Here is a 20,161-nt window from a genome sequence, read left to right as displayed (position 1 = left end):
CTTCTCTAAATTTGAATGTTCATTAGTACAATAAAAAAAATTTCAGTTTGATTTTTTTTATAGTGTCATCTTGCAAATCAACTTTTTTTTCTAATATTAGCTGATTTAACAAAGCCAGTGATCATCAGTTTGATTTATTGCTGTTCTGGTCGGTAGCTTCATCATCATCGCCTCACGTCATCGTCTTCTTTTTCCTGTCGTTAGCGTCACCACCGCTTGTTATCTCCATCCTACACCCCACTCCTCCCTCCACGGGGTGGGATGGTGCGACTTGAGCCTTGTACAGGGCTTCTCGTCCCTCGGGTCTACACTCACTGATGTGGTGCCTGCGTCTTGTTCACACGTCACGTGTTTAGTTTGAGATGACTGTAACTTACAGCTTTTTAGTTTATTGTGCCCGTTGGTTTACATTTAGACTTCGGGAATTCCTGTATGCGTGTGTGTTTGAACAGGGTACACGATGTCAAATAAATGTAAGTCTTACAGGAAATTGGGGTCCGATGATGAAAGAACAGTTATAAGATAATCGCATCTCATGTCCTTAAAAAGTAAGTCTGATTATCTTTGCTGCCTTATCTCCGATTATCTGGCGCAGCCGGCCACTACAGGAATGTTCCCTAGGGAATGTTTAAAGGCCCGAGTCAGGATGTTCGATCAGCCTATTACACCAAGTGGTGCAACAGCACGAGACACAGACGCCCTGAGTCGCATGTACCATAAAATCCACTGCCGGCTGCTTGTTCGCCTCAAGTAAAAGCGAAAGCCATACAGTGACTGTGAACAAAAGATAAGTCGTTAGTAGCCTATAGTTCCTTCACTAATGCACGTGTAGTGTCACTCAAACCACTATCAGGAGCTCCAAGACATGGAAGGATTCTGTGATTCCGCATTCTGGGTAAGCTGCTCCAAACTATTCACTATGTATTGTGCATCTCATGGAGGAGAGCTTCAAATTCACTGATGTGTAAAAGAAACTTTAAGAAAAAAGTACAGTTTCTATAACAGTTACTCAGCTGAAGAAGAACAGAAAAAAAAACAAATTAAAATGCAAAAGCATGCATACGCACATATGTTAATGCACATGCATGTGCACACACACACACTCACACATCACATAGTGTTTAGTTAATTGCTATAATGTCCATCCTTGTCATACTACACACTAATAGTTGTCTTTAAAGCACTGATATGTTCTTTTTCAGAACACATCTCTAGTTTGGAACAGTGATTGGCCGGAGGTCACAACCTGTTTCCAAGACACTGTACTTGTTTGGATTCCCTGTGGCTTTCTGTGGTTTGCTGCACCAATCTATGCACTCTTTCTCTTCAGAACTTGTTCTAATGCCTATCCAACCAGCACACTGTACAAAAGCAAGCTTGTGAGTAGTGTATGATCCTGTGCTCATTTGCTTTCATTAGAATTTAATGTAAGATATCTATACAGAGAAAGAGAAAGTGTGTGGGTGGGTGGAGGAGGAAAGAAGAAAGAATGCTGGTTCATGGTGTCAATGAATCAGGTTAAACCCGTAAAGCCTGTATAAGATCTTCAGATATCAAGATATTGCACTCAGAGAAAAAAAATAAAGGTGCATATGTACTTTTTATCAAGCCCTACTTGTTCTGAATTGGAACCAAGTCAAAATTTACTCTAATTCTAGATAGCGGGCTATATATTTAAAATGCAAACTCAAGATATGTAAACCGCAATCTGGTGAACTATGTTAGTGTGTTAGCATATTGTACTATGGCACACATTCTATAGTTGTCTGTGGGAATATGATGAACATGTGGATATGTTTTTATATTTGTATTTTTTCTGTTTTGTTTTACTTTTGTGTTCTTAGCTAGTCTGCAGTTTGTTAGCAGCTGCAATCACAGTAGACTTTGTCAGAGAAGTCTCCATCCACACGCAGAACAACAGTTCAGCATGGAAGTCAGAAGTGGTGGCTTTATTTATACAGCTGATCTCAGTGGTAAATACCTGATACTTTTTTCCTCTGCTTTTGGCACATTTGCCCAAAATATATCTTTTATAAAATCAGTGAAGGTATTTGGTTATATATACATACTTATAGTATGCATAGAGTTAAGCATTTTTCTTAATTATTTATGTTGAAAAACTTTTGTCATCGGTTTATAGCTAAATTTGTATCCTGCATTCTCTGTAATGCTGCTTTGTCTTCTTACAGTTGCTGACTGCTGTGTTTATAGAGATGGAGAGAAGGAAGGGTTTTGTCACATCTGGAGTGCTGTTCATCTACCTGCTTCTTTGGGCATTCTGCTCCCTCGTTCCTTTCTATTCACTTATTTTCAAACAGGTAACATTAAACGCATCATCATCAATCATCAATTAAGAAGCAGTTGAAGATGCACATATTCCATGATGATTTTGGACAGTCCGGTGGCGCCTGTCATCAATACAGTGAAGATTGACTGCCTTGGGTTCAGCTCTCGTCTCAGGCACACTGTTATTTCTCTGTATGTGCATCAGTACTAATTCCCCCCTCCCTCCATGCTGCTTTTGACTGAAAGTCGATCTGTAGGTGCTTATGCGCTTGCTTGTTATATAATTCAAAATGTTGCGATGGTACGTGTGTGTATTGCTCTAATCTTAGTATGTGTTATATTTGTAAAATGCTGTGATCTAGTAGGGAATGGTGCTTTACAAGCAATCTTCTTCATCATCATTATTTTTAAAATGTTTGGCCGTCTCTATAGGGTAATGTCTTTTATCAGGATTTGCTATGGTTTTTATTCCTGTGCATATTTTTCTTCTTTTTTTCGGCTTTGATAAAGATCGAAAGTGCGACACTGTACTGAAAATAAAAGTAGAAGAACTGATCTTCATTCTTTGTTTTGTTAATTTTGTAGCCTGTTTGGGCAACACATTACTTATTGTACATGGAAAGACAATTAATGACACATATTTTATTACAGTAATGTTGTCTTTCATGATTTCATCATAGTCAAATGTTTTAAATGTTTGTGAACATTAATTAATTAAAATGTTGGATTCTTTTTCTCTCATTGCCAAGCAGATGTACCTGCCAGAAGTCATCATGTTTAACTTCAAGTATCTGTTAATAATTGTGCTTTTTATACTTCACTGCTTTGCTGAGAAAGCAGCTTCTCATGCCACGAAGTCAAAGGTAAACATTTTTTAACACTCCTGTAAGTGCATGAATGACCGAATGCAGACCTAAGAACAAGACTTCTAATTATATCTCTACTGACACTGCAATCCAGAAACACATTCATATTTGTTTAGTAAGAATGATTGGCTTAGGATTAGAAACAGTAATGCAGTGAAGTGTTCCTGTTTGATTATTTGCAGAAAATGTGCCCTGAGACATCTGCCTCTTTTATTTCAAGATTAACGTTTTGGTGGCTGAACAGGTAAGCTCACTATATAGAGTTAAAATAAATAAAAAGGTGGCTTTTGCTCTTTTTCAGGATCATCGAGAAATACTCATAAATAATTCATTACGTTTTTATCATTTGTAGTCTTCATTTGTTGTATAAAGCATGCATACAGACAATAGAAACATTTGTGTGGGTGCCTTTTTTGAGATTCACCATACTTCTTGCTTTGGCTTCATTCAACATTTTTTTATCTCAACTTGTTAATAAATTTGCATGCCAGGAAGATAAATGCAATTAACAAACCTCATTTTGTTAAGGCTGATGGTGGAAGGATTTAAAGCACCACTCACAGAGGAAAAGGTAAATGATCCCAATCCACAGCAGCTTGCAAAAAATGTAATACCAGCTTTTTTGAAAAACTGGGATTCAGCCTACAAAGTGGTCAAGACAAACCAGTAAGCAGATATTCTGTTTTGAAACAAGTGTCGTCAAATGTATTAAAATATGACATAAAATGTAAAAATCTTTCAGCAAGAGTTTGAGAAGGATAGCTACAGAAAGAGTTAGGTGGGAGATGTTTGCGCATGGGGAGTATATGATTATATTGTTAATGTTTTGCATTTATGGGCACCTGATCTCTTTAATGTTTTCTTAGGACTTTTTTTAAACAAACTATATTTAACTTGTTCCATCCTGTAATTCTGTAACCCTTGTCAGAAACATGTTACTCCAAATAAGAGGTGCTTGTAATAGTTTCCTGATTAAATAGTAAAAATTTGTCCAATACATGCAGTTTACTTCTTTTTTCAGTGGTTTATAAAACATGCAGGCTGTGTTAATATTGATTAGTGCTTTCTTTTCCAGGAACTCCATGTCACAACACAAAAAATCTCACCATGTATCAGACCACATCATCTCCGTTCATTTCCCAGACAATGACAAACTGGAGCCTCTGTTAATAAATCAACACCTTAGTCAGTCTGTCAACAAGAATAAGGAATGCAGCAAGATCTCCTTGTTCAAAGTGTTGTGGAAGACATATGGCATGAAAATACTTATGATTCAAAGCTGGCAGTTGATCAAAGAGCTTATGTGGATATCTAATCCTCTGGTGCTGGGGTAAGAATAGTTAATTATTTGAGAAAAAAAGTGAACATAAGCAAACTGGGAAACAAATCTTTGGTGAATATAATTATTGTTTGGGTTTGTTTTTTTTTAACCTTTTTTACCTATTTGTCATCAGTGTTCATGTTGATGGTAGAGGTAATGGAGTTCCTGAAGGTGAGTCATGACATATGTGAGGAATGGCATGTCTGCACAATTAAAAAAAAAATAAAGTAAAGCAAAATAAACTGTGGTAATCTTTGTTGATCTGTTTTCATTGTTTTCCATAGAGTTGATATTTTAATGCGCCAACTTCCACTTTTTTCCCTATTTTTTCAGTAATTTTCTCCAAGATTTTGCTAAATGAAAAGGCAGAGTACAATCAGTAACAATAACAAGTATCAATTAAATTCTGATAGTGACAGTGTAGCAGAAAAATAGAGCATGTAAGTTCAACAACAACTACTAAATATTAGTTTGTATGATTTCCTTTAGTACCATCATGGTCACAGAGATGATCATATATAACAGCAATCCAAGACTGTCCAAAGATGTGGATTTTGAACATTCTATATATTGGTCTTATGTGCTCTAAAACCTTCAACGTTTTAATTATTTGAAAACTTGTTATCATTTCTGTCCACAAAATAAGTTAACAAGAAGACAAATGGTTTCTTTTTTTTTTTTTTAATTAGATGCCTTATTGATGTCGTCCAAGACAAGACAATCCAAGCATGGAAAGGGTATTTTTTTGCAGTCCTCTTGTTTGTGTTGGTCATTTTACAAGCCATTTTAGATAAACAGATCATCCATCATAGTGGATGTATTGGACTTCAAATCCGTACAGCGCTAATGTCAGCAATTTTTAGAAAGGTAAGGGAGAAAACAAAATTTACCTGGAAAATTTATTGGTAATGAAAAGTACAATTTATATAAGATAAATTCTGTCATGAACTGTAAGTCTCTGCTCGTGTTTAATGTTCAGTATTTGTTGTCCTACAAGAATGATATAGTACAGTTGAAAGGTCTTATAAATAAGGTCTTAATAAGTCCTGGTTAAAAAAGAAGGTTACCATTAAAACTAAGCTGGTTTAAAGTTTCCATTGTTCTATATCTTTGCAACGATAAATTACTGTCTTTCATTTTCTGCAGGCACTGAAAATGGATTCAAAGTCTAAGAAAGATTCATCAACAGGGGAGATAGTAAATCTGATGTCAGATGATGCTGAGCACATTGAGCAAACCATGGCCTTTTGTTCAGCAGCCTGGGCCTGTTTACTGGATATTTCAATCTGCATGTATCTGCTATATAATGTGCTTGGACCTCCTATGTTTGCAGGTATATAAAATCTTTGAAAACTAAGAAAACCAAAAGTAACAGAGAAAATTTGTCTTATAGGAAAGACCATGCAGACAGAGTTAAAATAATAATAGATTTATGATAAATTGGTATGATAAAGCATGTATGCATTGTTCCTAATCATAGGTTAATTAGCGTGTGCAACTACACAGCATTAGGTAGCCCAGTGGTAGTTGTAAATGATTGCAGACTAGATTGCATGGCATCAGAGATGAGGAAGCTTATGAAGTCTGAATAGGACACAAGTATGTGATTTAGACTGCATTGATAAAATATCACAGTTAAGAAAGATGGATGAAAGAACTCACTCCTTTATCATCCTTAATCACGTACTGTCAACATAATTAAAATGTTAGATTTAATATAAAGCAAGGACCTAGGACATATATACATGGCCATGCACCTGCTCACAACTTCTTGAACATCTGGCAGTTCCTGGCTGAGAAGAACATTTGCGTACTGAAACAACCTCCCTTGATCTTGCTCCATGTGACTTTCCTCTTTTCCCCAAGCTCAAGGGGATCTTCAAGGGAACCTGTTTTGAAGGCAGCAAATGGGCATCCCAGAAGCATGGCATTGAAGGATGGAAAAGTGCATTAAACTCAAAGGGGATTATTTTGAAGGAAAAACCATCTAGTTTGCTGTTTGAAATTGAAATAAATTGTTTGTAACACCAATCCCGGTACTTTTCAGACACATCTTGTGTGTGTATGTTTTCTTAAAAAACACATCATGGTCATGGTAGCAATTTAAAGCACTGTTTTTTTTTTCTCATTTCAGGTCTGGCATTGCTGCTTTTGATAATTCCTTCTAATATTATTCTCTACGGTAGGGTCAGAAAACTGTATGATGAAATCATGAAGATGAAAGATGAGCGTCTGAAGATACTCAGTGAAGTGCTAAATGGAATCAAGGTACCCAGGAGTGATGGAGTATGTCTCTTCAGAACATGTTATTTTTGTCTAAAAATAGCAGGGATTCTAATTCTTTAAATCAGTAATGAGAATCCAGAACCCGTGTTTCTACATGTTGCATCGGCAGCTTTTGTGGTTAGATCTTTGCAAAGGACAGAGCTTTCAGTGTTGGCGACATGGTGAATGCAAGCAAATTTGCTTCTGGAAATCAGTGGCTTCAAGGAACCATCATCAAAATCACTGGTCCATTTTAAGGTGCAATTCTCAGATGATTGTATCTTGCAATGGATCTAGATCAGGATGGCACACATTCAAGTGAAGCCATAAAAAGATGCATCGTCTTTTCATGTCTCAGGATAACTACCTTCCTTTTGACAAGATATATTCATTGTGGTACCCCCAAGTCAGAGGACTTCCCCTGTGAGGCCCTCATATTCAAATGTCCAGTCACTCCAGCTTGTCCAGCCCCACCATCCAAATCTGTCATCCTGCAGAGGTATTTCACTGAAGCATGGGACAGCAGCTAACCAGAATCCTATAGTTCCCTGGAGTCACAGCCAACTCCACAAAATTCTCAGCATCAGCCTTTGATCTTTGTTTTCATACCTCATCATGTTAGCAACAATAATCAATGAACAATCCAGTCTTGTTTCCTTGTTTATATCAAAATTTTTTGTTCAGGTTAAGAACAGTAAATAATTTTATTTGCAGTAGAAATTTAGATGGAGAAGTGTTGGATTGTGCCCCTTGATGATGTATTATTTTTAGTTAATTCAAACGGCAGGCAATGTGATCTGCATTTTGTAAAATCCTTTCCAATGAGTGTGCGTCATGTGTTGACATTTTATTTATACTTAATGTTATAATGTATTTTGAAAAGTGCTTTCAAATAACAGTAAAGGAGTAAAAAAATTATTATTCTTTCTTGCTACATGATGATTAATCATATTTTCCATTAAAATTTTACCTGTCCCTACACACTACCTTTACAAGTATATTCATGACCTTTGACAGGTCAGGCATGTAATGTTCTGTTGTCTTAAATCTTATTAACCTATTACTGACAAATTTAAAATAGAGCATCAATTTTATAATGAATCAACATTATCTCTCTTTTCTTGACACCAAGGAATTATAGAGATTGCAGGATTTCCAAGTGACAGTGGCAAATATACATGACTTGATCATGACTTAACACTTGACAGTTTTATTCCACAGATCCTCAAGATGTATGCTTGGGAATCATCATTCTTCAGCAAAGTCAATGCTATCAGGGAAAAGGAAATGCACCTAAGAAAGAAATATGCTATAATGGAAGTGTTTCTTCATTTCTCATGGACTGTAGCACCATTTTTAGTAAGTATGATATCTCTAAATATGAAATCTTGAGCAATTATTGTAACATAAATTATATTATCTGTGTTGTGTACACTCGATCCATCCTTAGCTGTTTCGCTTGGAAACGCTGCTGTTCTTTTGTGCTGTGAATTGTTCTACATATGTGTGTGTGAGAGAGAGAGGAAAAAAACTAGGACTGGGGTGGGAATGAGCTAGAGTATTTGTGGGGTTTCTATGCATGCTTCCAAATGTAGACATGGTTGTGTGCTGTGTTTGACAGAATGAGAGCAACATATCAAATAAGTATAAAGAGGAAAATGCATATGTGTGTGTGTGTGAGAGAGAGAGAGAGAGAGTTGCCAGGCAAGCACTTAAAATTTTTATTATAGTTTTGCATGAGGGTATGCACCCAGCCACAATGTACATGCATACACAGTCAAATTAACACATATTCTTACCTTTGTGACATGGTATTTTCCCTCATTTATACTATCATTCTTTAAAGTTGTGGTTACTTTAATGAAATTGGTTCAGAGCATCACCAGCAGAAAAACGTTATTAAGAAATCTGTATGAACAGATTGTGTTCTAGGAAAAGAGCTTTAGCAAGAACATGGTAATTTCAGAAAAATATTAACATTATGCTATTTGAATGATTTTTTATAAGAGAATCTGCTCAGGAATTGAAGAAAGCCTTTTTTTTTTGTCACCTGGGAACATTCACAAAATTTTACTATATTTACCATGTTATGATTTCTTAAATAACAAAATCATTTCTTCTATTTTTTCATTTCTCAGGTATCTTTAGCAATGTTCGTGACATACATCTACATGGATAAAGACCATCATCTAGAGCCAAGAACGGCCTTTGTTACACTAGCTCTGCTAAATGTCATCCGAATTGCCATGAACTGGGGTCCATGGGTACTCAATGCTTGCATCAGGGCAGCAGTGTCTATAAGGAGAATCAGTTGTTTCCTAAATCAGAAAGACCTTGATATGGATGGCATGTTGAAAAAATCTAATGAAGGTGAAATCCAGGTTTTTTCCAATCACTGCCCAGTTAGAATTATTTTATTTTATATAGATAGAAAATTTTAATTCACTGTTCAAGACTGGCCCAAGAGTGATCAGCTAGTATCAAAAGATAGGTGATGATGCACTATAATATACCTTGCTTCGGTTAGGCTTATTTAAAATTTACATTAAGCCTGTCTCAAAACGAATATTTGCGTATTTTTGTCATTTATTTGATACAAGAACCTTATGAGAAAAAGGTGGGTTTACCAGGCTGACAGTTTTACCCAATGTGCTTTACACTATTAAAAAAAATGGTTGCTTAATTTGTACATATTTTTTGTTATAATTCCTTATTTTATAAACATTTATGTGTTTTGTTCATTTGTGAGTGCAGAGCCTGGTCCAGCATTGTCCATTGAAAATGGAACATTTACATGGGATGAAAGTCTAGGCTTGACCCTTAAAAACATCTGTATAGAAATCCCACAAGGGTCACTAGTAGGTTTAGTTGGTACGGTTGGCTCAGGAAAATCCTCGCTGTTGTCAGCTTTCCTTGGAGAAATGCATAGGGTTGAAGGAAAAGTCTGCATCAAAGTTAGCATTAATTAACCTTTTCTTATTCTTTAGACCAGAAATATCTTTCTGTCTTGCATTTCTTCCATTTCCTTTGTCTAAATCTGTCGTCACAATTTTGCACCAGCATATATTTTAACTACTTCTTCTTCTTCATGAAATAGAGAAAATGTTTGTATTACTTCGAAATACAAGAAATTTTTTTATTGTGATTTATATGATTGAAGATATACTTGTCAGATTTAAGTGTGCATGATTTGATTTTATGATGTCATATTGATTATTATTGTTGCAATACTTATTATTAGTATAATTAATTCTATTTAAGTATAATTTTGTTTCAGTTTCAGTTCACGTTATCATTAGTGACCAAGTAAGCAATTGCTCAAATTTGTATAACAAGTCATGGAATTACTTCCAGGGTTCCATAGCATATGTCCCACAACAACCCTGGATACAACATGACACTGTACGAGGCAACATTCTGTTTGGGAAAGATATGAACCAAGAAATTTTTGACAGAAGCATTATTGCATGTGCATTAGGACCTGACTTGGACAGTCTGCCTGATGGAGATATGACAGAAATTGGAGAGAAGGTAGCCTACTCCAAACTTCTGGAGTGAAAAGGCAGAGGTGTCTCCCTTTAGCTACATAGCGTTTTTCTGATTTTCCCTTTCTTAACTAAAGAAAACATCATATTTATAAAAAAAACTTGACTTTTTTTAATAAGATGATGTGAATTTACATTTAATTGGAAAGCAAACAGGATCAACTTTAAGATTTTTTTAAAAACAAATAATTATACCAAATGCATGACTTATTTATTTCTTTGCACTACAGGGAATAAACCTAAGTGGAGGTCAGAAACAACGGGTTAGCCTTGCTCGTGCTATCTACAACTCTGCTGATATCTATCTTCTTGATGACCCTCTAAGTGCTGTGGATATCAATGTGGGTTTACACATCTTTGAACAAGTCATAGGTCCCAATGGTCTGCTGGCTGGGAAGGTAAACAGTAAAAGATGGGTTATCTCAAAATTTGAAATATGAAAATATGCAACTCCATTTCAGAATACTCACTTCCTTGTTTCCTGCCATTTAGAATTCAATCTTAGTTTATCTTTGGACTTAGATTCTAATTCAGATTAACCTTGTTAATATAAACTAATTTTTGCCAGACAATTTATAAGCTCTTGTCCTGACAACTGCCCTACAGTAGCATAAAATCCTTTTCATTTATTACGCAGTTGTGTTTTATCTCCATCACATAGGTATTGCCTCATTAAAACTCTTTTTTTCTCAGTTGTTCTGTTAGGATAGAGATAGGCTAATCCCTGCAGACTGGAAGAATAATTGTTGCACATTGGCAGGCTTCCATGCCAATTCATCATAGTTTCATGAAAATCTCACTAGAATATTGCAGAATTTAATGATGTGCCACTCTAGACCATTATTAGAGTCTCACACTCTGTTGCCATTTTTACATGACATAATTTGTCTCCCATGCTGTTTTGAGACTCGTGTTTTAGTGACTCATGGTGTACATTGGCTCCCACATGTGGATGTCATCATCATGATGAAAGATGGCTGTGTAATAACAACTGGGACTTACCAGGATCTCATCACACATGATGGGCCTTTTGTTCAGTATGTCAGATGCCTCATGACTGAGCAAATTGAGAGTGATGAGGAAGAGGACCCGGAAGGTGTGTGCTTCTATTTATATCTGTGTACCCAGCCTGCGTGCATAGAAAGTGGCAACAAATCTGCATGTCCCCCAATCTAGCATGAAGACATTTTTTTATAAAGAACAAATGACAATATTACTGATACAAGGAAAAAATAAATAAAGATTTATTTATGACAGCATATATATTGTACATTATTGTATTTATAATTTTACATGTATTTACAGTCCTAGAGATCAAGCATCAAATTATGAAACAACTAGAAGCCATTTCTGGGGAAGATGAAGAGGAAAAACTGTCTTACAAAAACTCTCCCATTAACAACCATCTAGCCAGTCATACTGCTAGTGATCTGAACGGAGTAGTACCTGCAGAAGCTATTCGACATCATCAATTAACTTCACAGCTAAGCAGAGAGAAAAAAAAGGAGAAAGAAGCAGAAAGAACCAAAGAAGAATTTGACCTTGACCTGGCTCAGAAGAAGCACATTTTAGTGGAGGAAGAGATGGTTGAAGACAGGAAGGTAACCCGGATGATGTTTAAATAAATAGATACAACCTTTTTTGTCGTGCCTCTCGTTTGAGTAACGATCAGTTCCAAACACTGAGCTGCACTACATTTTTTCTCAGATATACCTGCATAAATGCATGTGCTTATGCACACACACACTCTGTCATGTATCACAGCTAGATGGATAGAAGGAAAAGTAAGATGACTGGTGAAAATTATTTTTAAGTCACCAGTACGATCTGCTTTCTAAGTTGATAAATACACTGATTGGATTTCTTTCGAATGTATGCACTCACACACACTCTCTTTCTGTAATGTCTGTCCCAGTTAAATTCTTTCAGAATCATTTTGCTTTTTTTTTCTACAATTGAAGCTTAACATTTGAGTGTTGAAAATGTTTTATTTGTATTTGCATTATTTTCAGATAGGATGGGATGTTGTTGCTACACTGATCCGCTCTGTGGGACCAGTATATTTTGTTGCTATGATTGTTGTGTTTGTTGCTTATCATGTGGCATCACTGGCTTCCAACATCTATCTCAGTAAGTGGACAGATGATACCACACTTCAGAACTTCACTGCCTTCCCTGCAAACAGCTCCCTGCGAATGGATCGCAATAATTACTACTTGAGTCTTTATGGTGGCTTTGGAGCTGCTCAAGGTAGTATTAAGTTTTGCTTAAACTTTCATTTTTTCCTTGCTTTCTTGGAATCAGTTTCATCTTTCCTTTTTGTCACAATCATCCATGTTTACTATGCCACAAACATCCCAACCTATTCACTAAACCACACTTACCCACCCAGTTCACTTTTGTTAGACCTTCTCTACTACATGAAGTGCCTTTTCCACTTTTTGCTGTGCTCTCTTCTTGTGGGTCCTATAAATGATGTTCCACTCTCTTATATCTGCCTTAACTTATCTATTAGAGTTTCTAATTTATTGACTATTTCAAATTCAAAATGATAAAATTAAGCAATCCAAGCATCCCTGATACAAGATCAGTTTATAGTCATAGGAATTCTGTTGATTCATATGAAAACATGAAGTCCAGGATAGTCCATCTGCACAGAGTAGGCAATACAGTGATACCTCGGTTCTCGAACATAATTCGTTCCGGGAGGACGGTCGAGAACCAAATTGTTCGAGAACCGAAGCAATGAAACCCATAGGAAATAATGGAAACTGGATTAATTCGTTCCAAGCCCCAGAAAATGCCTATTTACTGGCCTAATTTGTATATAATATGTAGAAAAACATGAGTTTCAACAAGAAATAAAAGTGTATTTATTTAAAAAAAATAAATAAATAAAATGTACTGTACAGTACAGTACATATTGTGTTTCATTTACTGTACCTGTACCAAACTTTATGGCAGGAGGGAATGAATGTGGAGGGAGGAGGGAAGGGGGATGGTTATTGTTTTGAAGGGGAGTCCTCTTCAATAAAAACAGAGGGTAACGGCTCTTCGGGTGTTTCTGTTCTCTGTATCTTTTGCTGAGGAGAATCAGAATCTTGCTCTGCAGTTGCTTGTCTGATTTCTTTACGGAAGAATTTGTCAATTGTTTGCTGTTTTTTTCTCCTTTGCAAAATTTTGCGGAAAGTGGACATAACATTGTCATTAAAAATGTTAACTGCTCTATTTGCTACCACTTTATCAGGGTGATGTTGTTCAACAAAATTTGCGATTTCTGCCCATTTTGCACACATTTCATGACTCTCTCCACAAAAACGTGACACTCTCTCTCTCTCTGCACTCACACTGATGACGCAAGCAAGGCGCGCTGGCCGAATGAACGCCATTCGGCTCAACTCGGCTCAACTCGGACGTTCGGATGTTCGAGTTCCAAATATTTGTTCGGATTCCAAGACAAAATTTTCTCGAATTTCCTGGTCGAATACCGATTTGGTCGAAAGTCAAGGCGTTCGAGAACCGAGGTATCACTGTACCAATATCTTCAAATATTACGAGATGAAATGGCATTAGGAGCTTTCCATTTAATTGCAGTCATTTTTAAACTGTCCAATGCCAAATCTTTCCTACAATTCTTTTGCTGAACTCCATCCTGTATAACTGTGAATGCTCGCCTGACATCAGTCTGGGCTACAGCTCAGCTATTTCAAAGACAATCACCTTGCCTCCAGTGCATACATGAGGAAAAAGTGGTGTATTTTCAGTTATTAGAACAGGACTTGCTCCCGAAAGCTAAGCATTCAGTGTCTTCCTATACAAACTGAGTGGAAAGTATAGAATAAATTTCCATAAGAATCATTTTTAAAGGGACGCCATTCTTTTTTGGTCAGTGGGGCCAGTTATACGGGACTTATCTGACCTTAGATAGTTGGATTAGCTCATGTTAAAGTACCTGGCAAAATTTTTCTTTATTGAGAATCAGGATACATGAAGTAGAGGCACTGCATGTTTGCCTCTGTTTCATGCATTTTGAGTTTATCCTTTTCTGCGATATAGTGCTCTGACATAATACAATTAGAAATCAAATTACAAGTTTTACCTCTGGGACTTGGCAACATGCTTGACATCATATAATAACAATAGAGATACCAGATCCAGTTTAGGGTGACTGATCACTTGAAGTACCTGTACCCTGAGTTGCCAAATGAAATTATAGGCATATACAAAAACAAAGTAAAATAGAAAGAAAGGGAAAGCTTCTGATAGTATTTACAAAAGTAATTTTACTGTGACTAAGCAGGGAAAGCTCCTGATGCTAAGTATTTAAAAAAATAGTTTTACTATAAAATGGTATTTTTGTCTTTTTTTTCAGCATTTTTACTGATAGTGTTCAGACTTCTGGATGATTTTCGACTGATTTCTGCCTCACGGATTCTCCACAATAACTTGCTGAAAACTATTCTGCAAGCGCCTATGTCATTCTTTGATACCACACCTTTTGGCCGCATAATCAACAGATTTTCACAGGACATAAGCACAATTGACAATAGCCTCCAATACAGCATCTCTGGTGGAATTGAATCAACGTGTTTAGTCTGTTGTTCGCTGATCATCATCGTCTACAGCACACCTTGGTTCCTTGTTGCTCTGATTCCATTATCTATTTTGTATATAATGTTGCAGGTAAACATTGATGCACATCTAAAATCATTTCTGCACTACACATCCGCCATCCCTATCTGATAAAATCTTTAAAAGCATTACCATAATATAATTTGTGATAATTCCTTTCTTTGAGTCAGATAATGTAATGTATCCCAACTAGTCAAGTGTAAAGATAGATTTTATAAAATACAGAGGAGATTCCCACTAGGAAAGTTGGACTTGGTATACCATGAGCCAGATTTGACTGATTCTAGAGAACTTTCAAAATTTGTTTCAAAATTCAAACTCCATTTTTTAAAAAAATGGTTCACCTAGTCAAATGATTGGATATTTTTCACACAACTAGAGTAAAATTGATGGAATATAGTGCATATATATGTGCAGCCTGCTTTGACTTTTGAAGGCAGAACATTTTTTATATGCTATTATTGCTGTAAGCAGAACATATATTTATATGCTATGCTGTGATAAGTTAACAACAACAAAAAAAACAACTTTGAACTTTGACAACATATTTCTATCCATGTACATTGTGAAGTCAGGGTCTTTACTTGTATGAATGGTAAAGTATGAAGGTTTAATCAAACCTTCAGAAGGAAAGGGGTTATTCACATGTACATAATAGGGAAATAGCATCTTGTGCTGAGTTTATAAATATTTAAAATGATTTTTTACATTTTGTTACTTTGTTTCTAAATCTTGTCCTCTTTTTGAAATGATTTTTAAGAATGGACTGAATATTCACTCTTCTCTAAATCTCAGCCCTTCTGTTTGGCAGAATTGTTAAAATTTAGTGATAGTACCCCCAAAATTATGATCTCCACCTAGTTTCTTTCTATTTTTTTATTTTTTATTTATTTTTTATTTTTTGCTTGTGCAGAGATTTTATGTAGCAACCTCTCGACAACTAAGGAGACTGGATGCTAAGTTCCGCTCACCCATCTACAGCCATTTTAGTGAAACTCTGCAGGGCTGCAGTGTTGTCCGTGCTTTTGGTGCACAACTTCGATTTGTTGAAGAAGCTGAAAGAAGGATTGATGAAAACACACATTTTCGTTTTTATCTTTATGGTGGAAATAGGTCTGTCAATAGGCTTCTTCATTTTGATTTTGTTTACAAGCTAGTCTTTCTAACAGCTTTTCTTGCACATTACATTGTATACAGTTGTTTAAGCATACATTATGTCTCAAAATGCTTTTCCAGTAAAAGAAACAAAAGAAAGTGTGGGAATACATTATCTTTAATAATGAACCTTTAGGTTTTAGCAAAAAAACAAATCGTTTGATATGCAGGTGAGGAAGAAGTTGACTACAGCAGTTTAAATTGTTTGCAGTCACTTTACCTGCTAACATCTGAATTGTTGATTGGTCAGGTGGCTGGGATTCAGATTGTCATTTTTGGGAGCAGTGGTTGTGTTGACAACTTCCCTTATGGCAGTTGCTACAAGACAGTCCGAGTCAGCAGGCCTGATGGGTTTAGCTTTTCTGTATTCTTTGGAAGTAAGTCCAATTATAACATGCATTTAAATAATAACTAATCTTTTACCACTCAGTGGGGAGTAAAAGAAAGTGACGAAAGTTCTATTTTGAACCATTAGGGTAAGGGATAGAAATATTAGGGTAAGGGGTTCTTTCGACTGTTTCATGGGTTTCCTGGTGTTTGGATTGGTAAGAGGATGGGGCAGGGTCAGGGAGTATGTAGAAGACTAATGAATCATTTAACATGACAGGACATGGAGGAATTTCCATGCAATGGAAGTGCAATGTTAGCATGCAGATGGATAATTTCTATTGGTGTGAATTTCAGATCACAGGTATCATGGATTTTTTCGTGGGCTCCTGGAGCACCTTGGAGTCGGATATGGTCAGTGTTGAAAGGGTTAAAGAATACACTGATCTGGGAGTTGAGGTCAGTAAAAAAGAATCCTTCATTTCAGTTTCAAAATAATTAACTCTCAAAGTGAACACACTTAAGATATAATCCAGCTTTTAACTGAGCCTCTAGTTGACAGCATTAGTACTTCTCTATACTGTATTTAAGGAAAGGAAAAGATTATTTATGAACAGTAAAATCAAAATTGATCGTCAATAAATATAAAAGAAGATCAATATCACGTTAATCCTGAATATATAGAGATTAGGGACATACAACTTAACACAGCTGCAGATACTTTTAAGATGTCTTGCTTGGTTCTTCAAGCTGTAGATCATGCAATGCTTCTTTCAGCTTTTAACCTGGTTAAATGCCTGACTTGCAGTAAATTGTTTACAACAGGCCCCTTGGGAAATCTCTGCTCACAAACCTCCAGATTCTTGGCCAGAACATGGCGATGTGAAGATAGATGATATTGCCCTTCGCTACAGAGATGGCCTTGACCTTGTCCTAGATGGTGTCTCTGTACATGTTTCTAGCAAAGAAAAGGTAATGGCCTTGAAATATACAATTAATCATGTATGGTTCACTTCAAGAACTTTATGCAAGGGAAACTTTGATAAACAAATACATGTGCAAATACAAATACTACACTGCTATAATAAGAGAAAGTATGTTTTACAATGGAGATCTCATCAGTATGTGCTAATGTCCCTCTTTTTCTAGCTTGGAACGTCAGATATAAATGTTGTCACACTGCTTCTTCTCCTGTTTCTCTAACCGCTGCTATTGGTTTGAAGGTTGGAATTGTAGGAAGAACAGGGGCAGGTAAATCTTCACTGACTACAGCACTCTTCAGACTTGTGGAGTTGGCAAGAGGCAAAGTTTATATTGATGACCGTGACACTTCACTTATGGGCTTGCATGACCTAAGGTCTGGACTTGCCATACTACCACAGGTGACAAAACTACTCTTTACACATGATCTTGACTTGAAGTGCTTTATGAAGCTGATAAGATTTCCAGGGCTTACTCTAAAAGAATTGATATGGAAAGCACTGACTATAAATTTTTACTTATTTTTGTTTGTGATCAGATATTAGTTTTACAAAGCCATTCAGGCTGCAGGTGGTAATAGAGAATAGAGTTTTCTTAAATATTTTACGTGGTACATCAGGATAACTTAAAAAGCTACTACACTGACCTTATGACAACAGGAGAATATGGTATAGTTTGTCGTGTGTCACAGCTAGATGGATATAAGGAAAAGTAAGATGACTGGTGAAAATTATATTTAAGTCACAAGTACGATCTGCTTTCTAAGCTGATAAATACACTGACTGGATTTCTTTCGAACTCTTTCAGGATCCAGTCATTTTTGCTGGCAGTCTCCGGTCAAATCTCGATCCCTTCTCCCAGTACAATGACCAGGAAGTGTGGACAGCGCTGGAGCATGCACATCTCAAAACATTTGTTACCTGTCTGCCTGATGGTCTAGAATATGATTGTGGAGAAGGAGGCACCAATTTAAGGTACAGTAATACTGGCAGTGGTTGTCAAAGTCAACAGTTATGGTTTATCACAGTCCCACCCTGTGTACATGTGCCACAGAAAAATTCAGTCAGCTTAGGAAAAGCTATAGAACAGTAACCAACTGTTATATTCTTCTTAAAGGTCTAAAATAAATCTAGACTAGCAACCATTAACTCACTAGCTCTACCACCTAAAGTGGACATGATAAATGCTTAATACACACTATTGCAGCATATAAATTATAGTTTTGCAAGCTAATGCTGCTTATGTTGTGTACATTCTGCAATTTTTTTTTTTTGGGGGGGGGGGGGGGGAGAGTGCGAGGTCACAGTTTCAGACAGTCAAAGTTACCAATCACCTTTATGTTCCGTGACCAAGACCTGGCTAAGCAGCAGTATAGAGATTAGAATGATGGAAAATGGTAATGGTAAAATTTGTCTGATGGTCAGCATGGGACAGAGACAACTTGTGTGTCTAGCCAGAACTCTGCTACGCAAGAACAAAGTACTGGTCCTGGATGAGGCAACGGCTGCTGTTGATATGGAAACTGATGAACTCATTCAGCAAACCCTCCGAACTCAGTTTGCAGCCTGCACAATTCTGACTATTGCCCATCGATTGAATACTATCATGGACTATGACAAGTGAGTGGCAATTGAAATGGCTAAACAGTTTGTTGGTTTAGAGAAAAAAGTACAAATGATGTGATAGATTAGTTTAGACTTCTGATCAAGAACATCTGGATAAAAAGGAGAGTCATGAAGTTCTTTGGAACTGCAGCAATGACACCAGAGCATGGGCATCTACATCTGCTGCAAAAAGCTGTTTAAAATAGAAGTGAACACAGGTGCACAATATTTCCGTGGGTGTTGAAAAACGGACCAGACTAGAAGGCTTCCTGGAGTATAGTTGACAGAAAAGGCATTCCTCAGATACTGTACTTATAGGGGTAACAGTAATGTTTGATACTGTCATAAACAGAAAGATTGAAAAGAGAATGGGGATAAGTTCTGACTTCCATGTAGCACATCATTTCAACATTTTAAGAGTGTTTATGTTTAGCAAGATTGAGACACAAGCAGTACAAGTATAATGAATGTCAATGTCCAAGAATGTGTGTAGCTTGGATGATAACAAATGTAGCACTGACTAGTGAGGATCTCATGACTTATTCTTGTCTTGGATCCACAGAATTCTGGTATTAGACAAAGGGCAAGTTATGGCTTTTGACACACCACAGCATCTGCTTCAAGATTCAAACAGCATCTTCTACAAGATGGTGGAGAGTGCTGGGCTCCTAACATCTTAATTCTACTTGTGATTGAACAACTCATGGAGCAGAGCAGTTCTGATAGTATTTTGTTTAAAAATTATACAAGATAAAATATTTTTTTCAAAAGCCTTCTTGTTGCATTACTTTATTAATGTCATTCAACATATGGTATCAGGGTAGAAGTACTACTGCAGTCATGCAACTATAGTGATCTGTTTAATATGTATGAAAATGAACACAAGCCTGTTGTAGTTTCCAAGTGGCAGGCTTAACAAAACATACAGTACATATGCACAAAATCTGGCAGCTGGCATGGCAGGTACCAACTGGAAAGGGACGTCAAGAACCGGGTCCAATGGTGGGGTGTAGTTGCAACCCTATGCTCCACTGGGGGGCGATTAGGAACATGAGAGAAAGATGCACAAAATCTAAATTACCTTGCCCTGATTGGCAGCATTGCTGTATTCAAGCAAGGCTTTAAAAAACAAAATCAGAAAAGGTTGATTATGTAAGACTGTTTTGGTGCTGTAAGAGA

General features: G+C 36.5%; 1 protein-coding gene across 3 annotated transcripts; it reads left to right on the top strand.

Annotated features, from left to right (window-relative positions):
* Positions 1–448: 448 nt before the first annotated feature.
* LOC112556733 (multidrug resistance-associated protein 1-like) lies at positions 449–19,717 on the top strand. Of its 3 annotated transcripts, none has more exons than XR_003097813.1 (28): positions 449–895; positions 1,203–1,379; positions 1,845–1,973; positions 2,190–2,318; positions 3,039–3,149; positions 3,335–3,396; positions 3,681–3,818; positions 4,228–4,482; positions 5,163–5,340; positions 5,620–5,806; positions 6,608–6,741; positions 7,960–8,097; positions 8,877–9,108; positions 9,493–9,692; positions 10,093–10,269; positions 10,514–10,681; positions 11,190–11,379; positions 11,589–11,884; positions 12,296–12,533; positions 14,656–14,966; positions 15,829–16,028; positions 16,321–16,447; positions 16,755–16,856; positions 17,223–17,369; positions 17,621–17,779; positions 18,186–18,352; positions 18,832–18,997; positions 19,545–19,679. XR_003097813.1 is itself a non-coding variant. In XM_025226012.1 (28 exons), the coding sequence occupies exons 1-28, from the start codon at positions 866–868 to the stop codon at positions 19,660–19,662; spliced, it is 4,695 nt and encodes a 1,564-aa protein (XP_025081797.1). In that variant the 5' UTR covers positions 449–865; the 3' UTR covers positions 19,663–19,717. The 3 variants fall into 3 exon arrangements, 2 of the variants coding, with proteins under 2 accessions (XP_025081797.1, XP_025081798.1); XM_025226012.1 differs by having other exon boundaries at positions 18,803–18,997; positions 19,545–19,717; XM_025226013.1 differs by lacking the exons at positions 17,621–17,779; positions 18,186–18,352; positions 18,832–18,997; positions 19,545–19,679 and having other exon boundaries at positions 17,206–17,344.
* Positions 19,718–20,161: the final 444 nt, after the last annotated feature.

This window comes from Pomacea canaliculata, linkage group LG2 (genome assembly GCF_003073045.1).
Source record: "Pomacea canaliculata isolate SZHN2017 linkage group LG2, ASM307304v1, whole genome shotgun sequence".
NCBI lineage: Eukaryota > Metazoa > Mollusca > Gastropoda > Architaenioglossa > Ampullariidae > Pomacea > Pomacea canaliculata.
Note: the sequence above shows the minus strand (reverse complement) of the source record. Positions and strands in the feature narration are given on the sequence as shown.

Excerpts from the sequence above, each read along its gene's own strand:
- LOC112556733 (XM_025226012.1), top strand. The coding sequence starts at position 866 with ATGGAAGGATTCTGTGATTCCGCATTCTGG. Across the intron at positions 896-1,202 it reads TCTGTGATTCCGCATTCTGG|AACACATCTCTAGTTTGGAA; the intron begins GTAAGCTGCTCC and ends GTTCTTTTTCAG. Across the intron at positions 5,341-5,619 it reads TGTCAGCAATTTTTAGAAAG|GCACTGAAAATGGATTCAAA; the intron begins GTAAGGGAGAAA and ends CATTTTCTGCAG.